Source organism: Miniopterus natalensis, chromosome 8, assembly GCF_054644295.1.
Source record: "Miniopterus natalensis isolate mMinNat1 chromosome 8, mMinNat1.hap1, whole genome shotgun sequence".
NCBI classification, from domain to species: domain Eukaryota; kingdom Metazoa; phylum Chordata; class Mammalia; order Chiroptera; family Miniopteridae; genus Miniopterus; species Miniopterus natalensis.
The window spans coordinates 22,614,379-22,628,095 of record NC_142088.1 but is presented as its reverse complement, the minus strand read 5'-3'; the positions used below and the strand labels follow the sequence as shown (position 1 = coordinate 22,628,095).

Here is a 13,717-nt window from a genome sequence, read left to right as displayed (position 1 = left end):
AGATAAATGGATAGATGGATAGATAGAGAGACAGAAAATGATGAAATGAAAGAGGTAAAATGTTGGCAATTGGTGAATCTGAAGGGTATTATTCTTGCAATTTTAAGCTTAAGGGGGGATGGGAGGAATGAAGGAAAATGGAGGACATCTGTAATACTCTCAACAATAAAGATAAATAAATAAAAAGTTAAAAGTTAGCAAAAATTTGAGGAAAAAAACTGGTGTTTTACCAAACATGGTCTAAGAGGCACTGGCCTAGTACTTGGTCAGTATTTGCAATTATATGATGTGTGTTTAAGAAGAATGTTTATTCCCAAAAATGTTGGGTTCAGGATTTTACATATATTCAAAAATTCAAGGTTGTTAATTGTGTTATTCAGACCTTGATATCATTTTTGTCTGTTTAACTTGTCAATGAGAGGTGTATTGAAATTATTTGCTATATTGTTGATTTGTTATAAATCTATTCTTTTTTGCTTTATATACTTTTAAGCTATTTTCATTAAGTGCAAATAAATTTAAAACTTCATACACATTCATACTTTAGATCTTGCTTTCAGAATAACTTTCCTTTCTTTTGATGAAAATCTTTTAGAATTTTCTTTAGTGTAGGCTTGTTGGTGGCAAATTCTGTTTCTGTTTCTTAAGACAAACTCTCATTGTTGAAAGGTAGTCTTGCTGGGGATGTAATTCTAGATTGACAGTTATTTTTTCTTAGAACTTATGAAGATAGCATTCCACTGTTTAGTCTTCCATTGCTGCTGTTGTGAATTTCCTTTTAGCCTAATTATAGAAAAGTTTCCTTTTAGCCTTATTGTCTTTCTTTTGCAGGTGATCTGTCCAGAAAAATAATCCATTTTTTCTTTGCCTTTGTTATTATGCAGTTTTCACTATAAGCTGTCTAATGTGGATTTTTTATTATACTGCTTGGTATATATTGTGTTTCTTCCAATTATGAATCTATGTTTTTCACCAGTAATTTTCTTTTTGAATGTTGCTTCTATTCCCTTCTCACTTTCTGGAGATCCAATGAAAGATTATTAGACCACATTTGTCTCCTATCCTCTTCATATTTTCCATCTCCTCAGTTTTGTGTGCTGCATTCTGGGTAATTTTTTCCTGAGGCTCAGACTGGGTCACCCAACCCAGTTCTGTAAGTCTCTCCTAAACTATGTATCCCTTACCTTTTTACTGCAGATACAAGGATATATATTATCCCATTGATAAGTGTTTCATTAATTTAATGATAAATAATGATGGCACTTACAAAATAAAATTCAATTTTAAATTAAAATTATTCACTACTCTTATTCATTTCACTGTTATTGTTGTTTGCCCAGTAAAACTCAAAAAGTAATCTAGAAATAGAGCAGTAGGCATCTTCCATTGAGTTTACTGTATTTGTTCATTCTCTACATAATTGTTAGATATTGGGTGCTTACATGGGGATACCCCTTCCCCCATTTTTCCCCTTTCATAGTGATAAGAGGGGAAGTAAGTAGGGAGATTCCCAATTGACAAAGAAAGAAAAGGGAAAAAAAAATCCTACTCTGCTAGGCCATGTAATTCCATGGGGTTCAAACTGAGTGCTTTTAAGGAGGCAGATGACAGTGGTAAGCATTAGAGCCTATGTTTTTTGTTTTTAAATATATCCTTATTGATTTCAGAGAGAGGAAGGGAGAGAGATAGAAACATCAATAATGAAAGAGAGTCATTGATTGGCTGCCTCCTGCACACCCCTCGCTGGGGATCAAGCCCAAAACCCAGGCATGTGCCCTGACCCCAAATCAAACTTCCATCTCCTGGATCATAGGTCAATGCTCAACCGCTGAGCCATGCCGGTCAGGTTAGAGCCTTTGTTTTAAAGAAATTAATTATAATACAGTAGTGCAAAGCCTCTTGTTCACAGTGAGCCCTGGTAGCAACAGGGTCAGCAGGAGGCCCAGAGCAAATGGTTAGATTTTGGAAAATGAACAAGTAGGACATATTGGTTTTTCCCAGCACTTATAACCAATGTTCTTTAATTCCCCAACATATTTTCTTCTCTCTCTGCTACCTTTTTCAAACTTTAAAAGATTCCATTAGCAACTTCAGTGAGAAAAACTCATTATTTTAGAATGATCACATTGTTTGTTTTTACTTTTTTATATTGTGTTAAGATTCACATAACATAAAATTTACCATTTCAAATGTGTAATTCAGGGTCATTGAATACATTCACATTGTTGTTCAACCATCACTACTACCCATCTCCAGAACTTATCATCATCCCAAACTGAAACTCTGTACCCATTGAACAGTAACTTCCCATTACTTCCTCCCTTCAGCCCCTGGTAACCACCAATCTACTTTATGTCTCCGCAGATTTGACTATACTAGATACCTCATGTAAGTGGAATCATACAATACTTTTCCTTCCATCTATAATTTATTTCACTTACCATAATGTTTTCAAGGTTCATTTATTTTGCTACACAAAGTCCTCTATTCAAAATTGACTTCAGGCAGCTGCTGGTTTTAGGACTACAGAAAGTTGTCCCTGACTGAGAGATTGCAGACTTCCAAATATAAAGAGCATCCCAGGGAAAAGCAAATGGAAATGTCACATCACTGCCTCATACATTACTATGTTGTTCTGAACTAATTACAACAATGAAAAATGAAATACTGATTCATTTCTCCCAACAACATTTTTGTATGTTCCTTGCACCTCCAAAAACCTGAAACTCCTGAGATGGTTTATTTTCCCAGAAATTGCCTAAGGAATTTGAAGAATCTTTTTCTTATAGAAGAGTTTATTCATGCTCAGAATAGAGAAAAGGTTAGGAAGAGAACCAGAAAAAGCAGAAAAAAATATAAGCTGTTTCCTCTAACTTAACTGAAGAACCACATTTGGAGCAATAAAATGGCCCAGTGCATCTCTCCTTTCCAGAAGGATTCACTGTGTGAGGCCAGCAGGTCTTTTTTCCCCCCTTGCGTGTGAAGTTCCCCTTCATCGACATGGGCTGCCTCCAGGGTATCTCCACAGAGCAGAAATCCTCTGAGAAGCCTAAAGATATGTAGGGTAAGAAGAGCCATAGGAATAAAGATTTAAGAACAAAACAGAGGAATAAAAGGAAATAGGAGCTGGTTCCCTGTCAGGACCTGAATGTTCAGAATATTTAAAATGTTTGCTTAAGGCTAGTCTAGGATGGGCAAGCTAGATGATAACCACATGACTTGTTCAAGAAGCAAATAAAAAATATAAAATTCACATGACTTATTTGTGAAGCAAATAAAAATCAGAACAGTTCTGAAGAACAAGTGAAAAAAATAGAAAGATGAATTGTATAGTTTTCAAAGAGCAATGCTTATACCTAGATAACATCCTTTGTCTTTCAAACTTGAGAGGCACAGACTTACTTTCTTACCAAAGCATAGATATTTATGATACTTAAAGACATTCCAGGTACTAAAATATAATTGATTTAGGAATTCTGTTTGTCTTGTGACTGTTCTAAGGGCATGCATGTATGCGTGCACACACATTTTATATGTGTGTATCTCATCTTGGACTCTAGATTTGTTAGGTGAGAAAGGTTTTAACCTGCCCCTCAGTGAAGCTTAAAAAGAAACACTTAAGAGAATGCCTATATGATACCAACCATATAAATGCACATGAAGACTTTTAACCGAATAGCATTTGATTCCATAACACAAACATCTTGTGTTATTATAGTACCTGCATAATGGCCTTAATGTCCAGCATTCTCCAGTATATTTTACATAGTTTTGTACGCTGTCCTCGTGGCTTAGAAGATAAAGGCCACTAAGAAACTGTAGCAAAAGGACTTCCTTCTTGTTTCCCTACAGCCACTAGTATGAAAAGACACGAAAAGACAAAACGTTTTTTATAAGCAATGAAAACTTTTTGAGGGGAGGGGAAAAAATGCACTACAGGTTTATACCTAGTAATGACTATGGTTTTGAACCTTGTTTAAAATGCCTCAGGCCCCGCCGGGTGTGGCTCAGCGGTTGAGCGTTGACCTAGGATCCAGGCGATCAGGGTTCGATTCCCGGTCAGGGCACATGCCTGGGTTGCGGGCTGCAGCCAGTCAATGACTCTCTCATCATTGATGTTTCTCTCTCTCTCTCTCCCTCTCCCTTCCTTTCTCTGAAATCAATAAAAAATAAAAAAAAGATAAAATGCCTCAGGCCTCCTAGTGGTTTGTGAGCCCCTGAGGTTTCTGGAAGGTGTTAGGGCACTGAAAAGAGGATTGGTTCAAGTCTTCAAAACCCAGTACATTGCCATTTCTATTTTCTATCACGTAATAAACAACTGCATACATTTTAATGCACACACATACATATGTGTGTATGTATATATATATGTCACTTCACAATGAAATGGTTTGAGACTTTTCAAGTACATCCAGAGAAAGCGTGAGGGCAGTGGGTAGAGGCCGTTTACCAGCTCAGTTTCTGAGTGGGCTTATTTCATAGTTGACCACTGCTGGCAGCCAGGATGATTTTTAACCATTTGACAGTTTTCCATTACCTTTATTCTTCTCCCCTTATTAATTTATACCGTTTATATCTGTTGCTTTAAAGATAAGAAGCAAAAAGAACATGGGTATTCAAAGACAAGCTAATGAGAAACTTTAAAATGACACTAGTTCTAAAAATTTACCTCAAGATGCTATTGACCAGATTCTTAAGTTACATTTGTCTGATCAAAATTCTTGTTTCACATCTCAAGATGCCTCCTGTACATGAAAAATCAGTAAATATGGTGACCATTATATCCAAACTTGCTTTTTAAAAATTGGGGATAAAAACAACCTGTTTGATGGGGGGGAAATATGCTTGCAAAATGCAGTCTGGCATCTTTTACTGAGATATGTACAAAATTCTAAGAATGAGCCAGTTGATTATTTAAAATGCAAACCAAATAGCTCATGAAAACACTATTATGAAGTACAGTTAAATTTCAATTTTTTAAATATATATTCTGTCTCTAAACAGGCATAGGATAAAAATTATTCTTAAGCTTGTTTTTCAAGAAACCTGCTTGCCCTAGATAGTGTGGCTCAGCTGGTTGGAGCATCATCCCATACACTGAAGGGTCACAGGTTCGATTCCCTGTCGGGCACATGCCCAGGTTGCAGATTCAGTCCCTGGTCAGGGGTTGTTCATGAGGCAACCAGTCACTGTTCCTCTCTCACATCAATGTTTCTCTCTCTCTCCCTTCCTCTCTCTTTAAAATCAATAAAAACATATCCTCAGGTAAGGATTAAAAAAAAAAAAAAAAGAAACCTGCTTTCTCCTACACAATTTAAAGCAAATTAAATAGTATGTGTCTACAGTCAGATGGAAAAAGTAAAAATACATTATGTGGGTTAAATGCATATGAATAATATTATAGACCATATTTAATATGAATATTTAATATGATTTATAATAAAATGTTTTACTTGTATCTCCTTTATTGTGCCACACAAAAAAATCTCAAGATGGCTAACAGAGTTTGCAAATGTATGTGTTATGGTAAAGGGATTTGGAGTCAAAGTATTGGACCATGGGGATAAGTAATCTCTGTAATCTGTCATCTGAACCATTTTTATCACTCAAAAGACTTATAAGGATAAAAATGTGCATTATTAGCAAAATAAATCTTACTTCTTACAATCAAGGATTACCCTCTAATTTGACTACATAGGAAAGAAAACATATTTCACCCTATTTATCTATTTTAAGATGCACATTCTTGGTGCATCTTAAATCAGGATGCAGTTTACAATCGGCAGCATCTTAGGATAGCCATCAGCCAGGCTGCACTTGTGACTGTAGTTACCATTGCACATGTGTGAACATCAAACATGTCAGCATCAGGACTTGCAGAATGGGTGTCAGTGACTTGGGAGAGTCTTGCAGACAGAAGAGCCCCCCACCACCACCAGGGACGGGGAACAAAATGGTTGTGGAAAGGGAGTGAATCAGACATGCTTAGCAACATTCTTTAAGCAGGAGTCAAAAGTAGGCTAACTCTCTGTAATTGCAAGATCAGCTTAGGAGCCCAGCACCAGTGACTCTTAGTTCTTTAATGGATTATTTTAAGACATGCTGTGTCATCAAACTCCTGATATAGAGGACGATACCGTGGATAAACATAGACATCAAAGAGTCTGAGTCAAATGCTGAATGTGAAAAAGTTTCAGGAGCACCTAAACCAACTTCTTTCACTTAATGTTCCAGTTTTTACATGTACAAGTACGACATATGATAAAATAATCTGTCTAATTAAATGTATAACAGTCCTTTCAATAAGTATAAAAGAAACATTCTGAGCATGTCATAGTTTAACTTGCAGGTTTTTTGTTTCTTAATAGCACATACAATAGTGGTGCCTCTTACAATGATAGCATCTTAGATCCAGTGAAAGAGAGTATTCAGTTTGGAGGTTTAGTACTTTCCTCTCCTCTCATAAAATGGATAGTTAATGAGCTTGAAAGAGCTACAACTTTTGCTATCTACACTGTGTTCCTAAATGCTGGTTGCATTCCATTTCAACAAAAAGCTGCAGGCTGTTTTTATTTTTGGTTGACAAAGAGACTTTTATTTGATTTTTAATAGCATGTGGTCTCTATTTAACTGTCCCCAAAATATTTCTTGGGAGGGCAAATGCTAGTAGTTCAGTTTTGCAGGTATGGTTTCCTTAAAAGTGTGAGCTGACTCTTGTATCTTTTGCCAGGGGTGCAGGCTGCATCTTTATTGAAATGTTCCAGGGTCAACCTTTGTTTCCTGGGGTTACCAACATCTTTGAACAGCTGGAGAAGATCTGGGAGGTAAGAGAAGGATTCCTCTCAGGGAGAAGAAGTATCTGCATTTCAAACTTTAAATCAAATCTGCCTTTGAGACGAATGGCGCAGTCCATCTGCTTTGAGATATTAAGCTGTATATTAAAGTCATGGAGACTGGCGTTTGCCACAGGTATAATAAGCACCTTGCATATGAGTGGTCAGGAACCCCTGTTGTCCTGTAACATCCCATGAATCCACCTGCTCCCTATTATTATTGTCTCAATTTCTCAGGGAAGTTTCTGCCATTACTACTTAAGCACATTTCTGCCTGGCCACCCCCAGCTCTAATTCTACTATATGTTTAGCCCTGGATTATCTTTGTCAGCTGAAGACAGGACACCAAATTATCACAGAACTCCAATGAAAACAAAGCCTTACCATGTTAGTGTGAGAGAAATACAGTATTTATCATGCTCCTCCGAAACCAAATTCCTAAGATGCTAAGGTGCTTTTGTGTGTGTGTTTCCATTTCTTTTATTTTTAAGTTTATTTTTCAATTACAGTTTACATTCCATATTATTTTGTATTAGTTTCAGTTGTATAGCATAGTGGTTAGACAATCACATACTTTATAGTATTCTTACTGATATTTCCAGTACCCACCTGGCACCATACATACTTATTAGAATGTTAGAATGTTATTGACTATATTCCCTGTGCTGTATTTATATTCCTATGACTGTTTTGCAGCTACCAATTTGCTCTTCTTAATTCCTTCATCTTTTTCACCCAGTCCCCCAAACCCCCTCCCCTCTGGCAACTGTCAGTCTGTTCTCTGTATCTATGTGTCTGTTTCAGTTTTGTTTATTTATTTTGTTGTTTTGGTTCCACATACAAGTGAAATCTTATGGTATTTGTCTTTCTCTGACTGACTCATGTCACTTAGCATAATATCCTCTAGGTCCATCCATGCTGTCGTAAATGTTAAGATTTTATTCTTTTTTATGGCCTAGTAATATTCCATTGTATATGTGCACCACTTTTTATCCACTTGTCTATGGATGGACACTTGGGCTGCTTCCATACCTTGGCTGTTGTAAATAACACTGCAGTGAACACAGGTGCACATATATTCTTTCAAATTAGTGTTTTGGGTTTCTTCAGATATATTCCCAGAAGTGGAATCACTGAGTCAAAATGCAGTTCCATTTTTAATTTTTAAAAATCTCTCCTGGGATATTTTTTATTGCTTTTTAGAGAGAATGGAGGGAGAAAGAGAGAGAGAAACATCGATGTGAGAGAGACACATCGGTTGGTTGCCTGCCGCACACACTCCAGGGGCCAGGGATCGAGCCTGCAACTGAGGTACATGCCCTTGGCCGGAATTGAACTCAGGACCCTCAGTCCGCAGGCTGATGCTCTAACCACTGAGCAAAACCATCTAGGGCAAGGCAGTTCCATTTTTTTAAATTTTTTAAGGAACCTCCATACTGCTTTCCACAGTGGCTGCACCAGTCTGCAACCCCACCAGCAGTGCATGAGGGGTCCCCTTTCTCCACACCCTCGCCAGCACATTTGTTGACTTCTTGATGGAGCCATTCTGACAGGTGTGAGGTGATATCTCATTGTGGTTTTAGTTTGCATCTGATGATTAGTGATGTTGAGCATCTTTTCATAATTCTATTGACCATCTGTGTGTCCTCTGCCCATTTTTAAATCAGATTGTTTTGGTGTTGAGTTGTATGAGTTCTTCATAAATTTTGGGTATTAACCCCTTATTGGAAGTATTATTAGCAAATATCTCCTATTCAGTGGATTGTCTTTTCATTTTGTTGATGGTTTCCTTTGTTGTGCAAAAACTTTTTAGTTTGATGTAGTCCCATTTGTTTATTTTTCCTTTTGTTTCCCTTGGTTCCATTTCTTTATTCATTATTTATCCCCGCCTTATCTGTACCATGATGTGCTTCATTTTTATTTCCCGTGTAGCTTATATGCCATCTTAGTCACTGTATATTTCTCTTTTTTGGCGATTTTTTAAAATTGTAAAATATATGTAAAATTTACCTAACCGTTTTAAGTGTACAGTTCTAGGCATTAAATACATTCACATTGTTGTGTAACCATCACCAGCATTCGTTTCCAAAGCTTTCCCATCATCCCAAACAGAAGCCCTGTGCCCATTAACAACAATTCCGAATCTTCCTTCCTCCCAGCCCCTGGTAACCTCTCATCTACTTTCTGTCTCTGAGCATTTGCCTGTTCTAGGTATCGCATGTTAGTGGAGTCATACAGTATTTGTCCTCTGTCTGCCTTATTTCACTTAACATATTTTCAAGGTTCATCCATTTTGTAGCATGTGTCAAAGTGCTTTAAACTTGGTTTATTTTTTTATTACTTTTTATTCTGCTCCCTTTCAAGTTTGCTTGCTTCAAGCAGGCATCTGGAGCATTCTTGCTAACAGCCTCCAGTGCTGGTACCTTGGAAAGTACTGCCAGAGTGGGGCTTTGTGTGCAGGTGGGGAAACGTCTTCTCCCAAACTCCTTTACAGTTCTGATTTAGTAGCCCCCAGCTTTGCCTGTCCAGAAATGGTATAAAATTTTCATTTTTAAATTGCATTTCCACTGTGGAGTCTTTAATTAATTAATAATTTTAAGTAGAATTTATCTTTAATACACACATAAAGGTGAGGAAAACTCTTTAGGGAATACCAGGGAAAAGGGAAAAGAGTTAGTTGCCAGTGTATGGAAAGTCATTGGCTCACCTCTATGAGGAAATTCTATGCACATCAGTCTAGTGCAATAAATTCATGACCTAGAAGACATTTACTTCTGGCTAAAATAAAAAGTGCTTCAAGAAATTAAGACGTTTTATAGAGATTAATTACTACCATTAAAATTTCTTTTGGAAACATGAGGGTTATTACGGGGCAACATGGAAAAATTGATTTTTTCCCTCCAAACTCCTCTGCAAGACAGATAAATGCTGTTTGTCTTCAGACTGCATCGTCGGATGCCATAGCATCGTCTAAGCTGAAGGCAGCCTAATGTAATAATAGCTTTAAAGTCATAAGACCTGGGTTTGAATTCTAGTCACTTTTTAGCTAAAGAAATGTGGGCAAGCTCTGTAGTTCCTCTGAGCTTCAGTTTTCTCCTTTGTTAAATGGAGCTAGAGATGACTTTCTAAGCTTCTGTCAGAATTCTGTAAGATCAGATGCATAACAAGCTCCATGGGCCAAAAATGCTCAATAAATATCTGCTGCCTTTCTCTCTCAGATAAATTATTATTGTAGATGTTTCAATAACCTAAGTGCTAAAAAGCATTTCCTGATATATAACCTCATGTAATATTGTTTCTTGTTCACAACAGAGGCAGCACAATTAACACTGCCTAACCCTGACCCTGCAATGACCTTTATACATTTGAACAGTATTTCCTAGTCATTCAGTCAGGAAACAACACAATTGTGTATATATGTGAGAGGATGTATGTGTAGATAATTAATATAAATTATAGTACTGAAATAAGGTATATTATTAGAATATTTGAAAAGTTGTTTTATAGCCCAGCTGGGTGTGGCTCAGCGGCTGAGCATCGACCTAGGATCCTGGAGATCAATGATGACTCTCTCATCATTGATGTTTCTCTCTCTCTTGCTCCCTCTCCCCCCTCTGAAATCAGTGGAGCTATATTTAAAAAAAAAAAAAAAAAAAAAAGTTGTGTATAAACTGATTTTTTTATATTACATACTATCTTTAAATAATCACGTTCTTAAAAGCAATCATTTTACAGTTCTTTGCATTTAGCACAGCACTTAGAAATCACAGAACAGAAAGAATGGGTGAGACATTTCCCAGATCCTGATGGCTCTCTAGTTGTTGGTTCAAGTTTCTAGGACTGGCCTTGCTGACTGACACTGGCCATCTGAAGATGTTTAGGTAATTCAGTAAGTGAAAGAATTTGGACTTGAACCTGGATATAAAGTACCAAAACATGAGTGATGGAGCAAAAGCAAACATGTCTTAACAAATCAGTCTAATAGTTCCTGCCCAGAAAGCCATGTTCATTTCTACCATTGTCTTTATCACACTGCAATCAATCAAAGGGACTTTATTTTGACATTTATGACAACTCATTACACATTTAAAACATGTAAACATATTAGAAATAACACTGGCCTGCAGTCAGAAGACACAAGTTCTGAACCTAGCTCTAACTTCAAGTTATAAGGGAGAGCAATTCACATAGCTGACCTCCCTGGGTTTCCAGTGTCTTAAACATTACAGATGCTCCTTGACTTATGATACGCTAACCCAATAAACTCATCACAAGTTGAAAATATCATAAGTTGAAAATATCATAAGTCAAACCATAGTAAGTCAGGGACCATCTGTATTTGGTTTTCTGACTCCATGAAGTTGTGAATTATTTGAACAAAGCGTAAAGAGAATATTGTAGCTCCGATCATTTAAAATCATAACATTCTTCTCTGTTTATCTGATTCCCCGCCTCCAGGTAGTTTTTTCTCAAGTTTGTCAACTTGCATAGCTCATTGTTGATTTTTGATCTGTACTGATCAAGGATATAGTTCCATATTGCCTAGCCGTACTTTATGGGCACCAGGAGGTCCGAATCATTACGTCTCAGTGGCCCCTGTGGCCCTGTCGAAGGAAGACCATGGTTTTGTTATATCTGTAGTTCCACACTCTGAGGACAAAGTGGAAAAGACCCCATTCAGCAGTGTGTTGTCTTTAATACTACTACATCTCAAGCAGGTTAGAAATGTAAACTTAACAAATATTTCCTGAATTTGTATTTTACTAAACATAGTGTACACAAATGAAAATAGGAAATCTACTTCCAGCCTGTGATAGCGGATATAGGAATGGCTTCTTTGAAAGCAATGTGTCCATTCGAAATCTCCCCACCTGTAAACACAACCTTCCTCTACATTTATACTGAGGTTTCATTCTTAGGAATCAAGACATCATGAGAAGTCCCGAATTTTTCTTTTACCATCTTTCTGAAGTGTGTGTGTGTGTGTGTGTGTGTGTGTGTGTGTGTGTGTGTGTTTACATCTGAATAGCTGTCACAGCTTTCTGAAATCTAATTCTTTCAATGAGCATTTTTTAGCAAATAATCCCAGCTGTGGTTCTAAAATCAGAATAAAACAAACTATGCAGACCTTGAATCCATTAATCAAAATGCCTTCAGTTTCCATTCCAACAAAGGCAGAGAACAGCCCCTGCAGCCCACTGTTTTCAAATATAGCACTCACTAGCTGCCTTTTTAAGAGCCTTTAGGGAGGGCATAAATCAACAATTTTTGGTTTTCAGTTTCCCAGACAGTGAAGTGGAGACTTAGTAATTTTCTCAAGTGACAATGAATTCAATAACTTTCAAATAGAAACTCGGCATCAAATTTCCAAATAAAGGATATTGAATTTTGTTTAAACTTTTAAAATCTCAAGCTTAAAGCTTTTAGCATAATAGTTAAACATTATTGGTATCCATTTTGTTGATTTAATTAAACATAATGCAAAATAGCCGACCGTTCTGGTAACTTTCACCTTAAAAAAATGTGGGTGTGGCCGTTATTTGTTTCCCTTATGCTTTCCCATCTTTGCTTTCCTTTCATTGTACTTTGCCGGTTAACAGAAGATTATAGGTAGATCTGTGAGTCACACCCACTTGTTTACATGCACATCTGTGCAAATATATAAGATGGTAGGTTAAAAAAGAGGAATTAGCTACCCATCCTCTGGCCCCTCCTACAAAAGAAGAGTTAATCCAGTTGGTTTTTCAAAATGGATTCCAGGATCCTTAGTCTTCCTCAGGCTCAAGGTGCTTGATAGGAAAAGCCTCTAATCTTCTCAGTAGCTTTTCAGATTGTTCAGGGAGTGGATCAAAGAGAGAAGGTTTTGCTGTGTGGCTTGATTTTTTTATTCTATGAGGGAGAACAGCACTTCAGTGTCTTTTGTTGGAGGGCAAGCTTAACAGGCACCACAAATTGTACTTTTCAGCCAGAGGCCTACTCAGCAAGCTGGTAGGTATTAAGATTCTAGATTCCTCACTGATGATTATCAGTCAATTATTGGGCAGTTGACTTCCTGCCATAACAGTTGGGCTGCAGTACATTCCCAGCATTTTACAAATGGATTCTCTACACTCTTTCTACAAGAGCTGCTTCTAAGAGGAATTGTATTGTAGTGGTATAATAAAAGCTACTAGTATTTTACTAATATTTTATAAAAACAATATTAGTCTAGCTCCCAGATATAACTGACATTGGTCTTTTATGATTACCTTTAAAAAAAAAAGGCAAGGTGATACTTAGAAGAGGACTCACAGAAACAGCCACATCCAATATCTGAAATGTTTTGACTTTGTACTCCAGAAGACTTTTCTATTAATTCAAAACTGGAGCTCCAATTTGTTAATCCAAAGTATAAGTCATCTTCAGTGGTGTCATTACTATTACTATCCACCAGTTAAAAACCAAATACCATACTCTAGGCTGCTGGACCACAGAAAAACAAGCAGATGAGATGAATATGGTAGAAAGGACTAGAATTAGGTTTGGGATCATTTTTAGCCAACATTCCACTGCCTAAAGGTCAGCCATCTGAACCTCTTTTAATTTGAGCACATTGTGGAACAGCTGAATGCCAGGCTGAGGCACAATGTAAGCTGTCAAGTGCCTCCCGTTGAATATATATATATATATATATATATATATATATAGTTCTCTGATGTAAGGCAAAGGGACATCACCCCTGCTTCTTTATATCCCAACTCCCAACATAGCATCCTAATGTACATCATGCAACAGATATTTAATGATGAGAATATGACTTTAAGCAAGGCTGTATGACCCACCTCAGAATAACAAGTGAGTTAGTGAAGACACAAGCTCAGGACCTATATTAGGATTTTCCAGAG

General features: G+C 37.0%; 1 protein-coding gene across 1 annotated transcript in view; it reads left to right on the top strand.

Annotated features, from left to right (window-relative positions):
• CDK15 (cyclin dependent kinase 15) overlaps positions 1 to 13,717 on the top strand; it is a 77,140-nt gene that overhangs the window by 28,864 nt on the left and 34,559 nt on the right. The window contains exon 9 of the mRNA XM_087819386.1: positions 6,731 to 6,824. Within this exon, the coding sequence (XP_087675512.1) occupies positions 6,731 to 6,824 (94 nt within the window). The remainder of the gene's footprint in view (positions 1 to 6,730; positions 6,825 to 13,717) is intronic.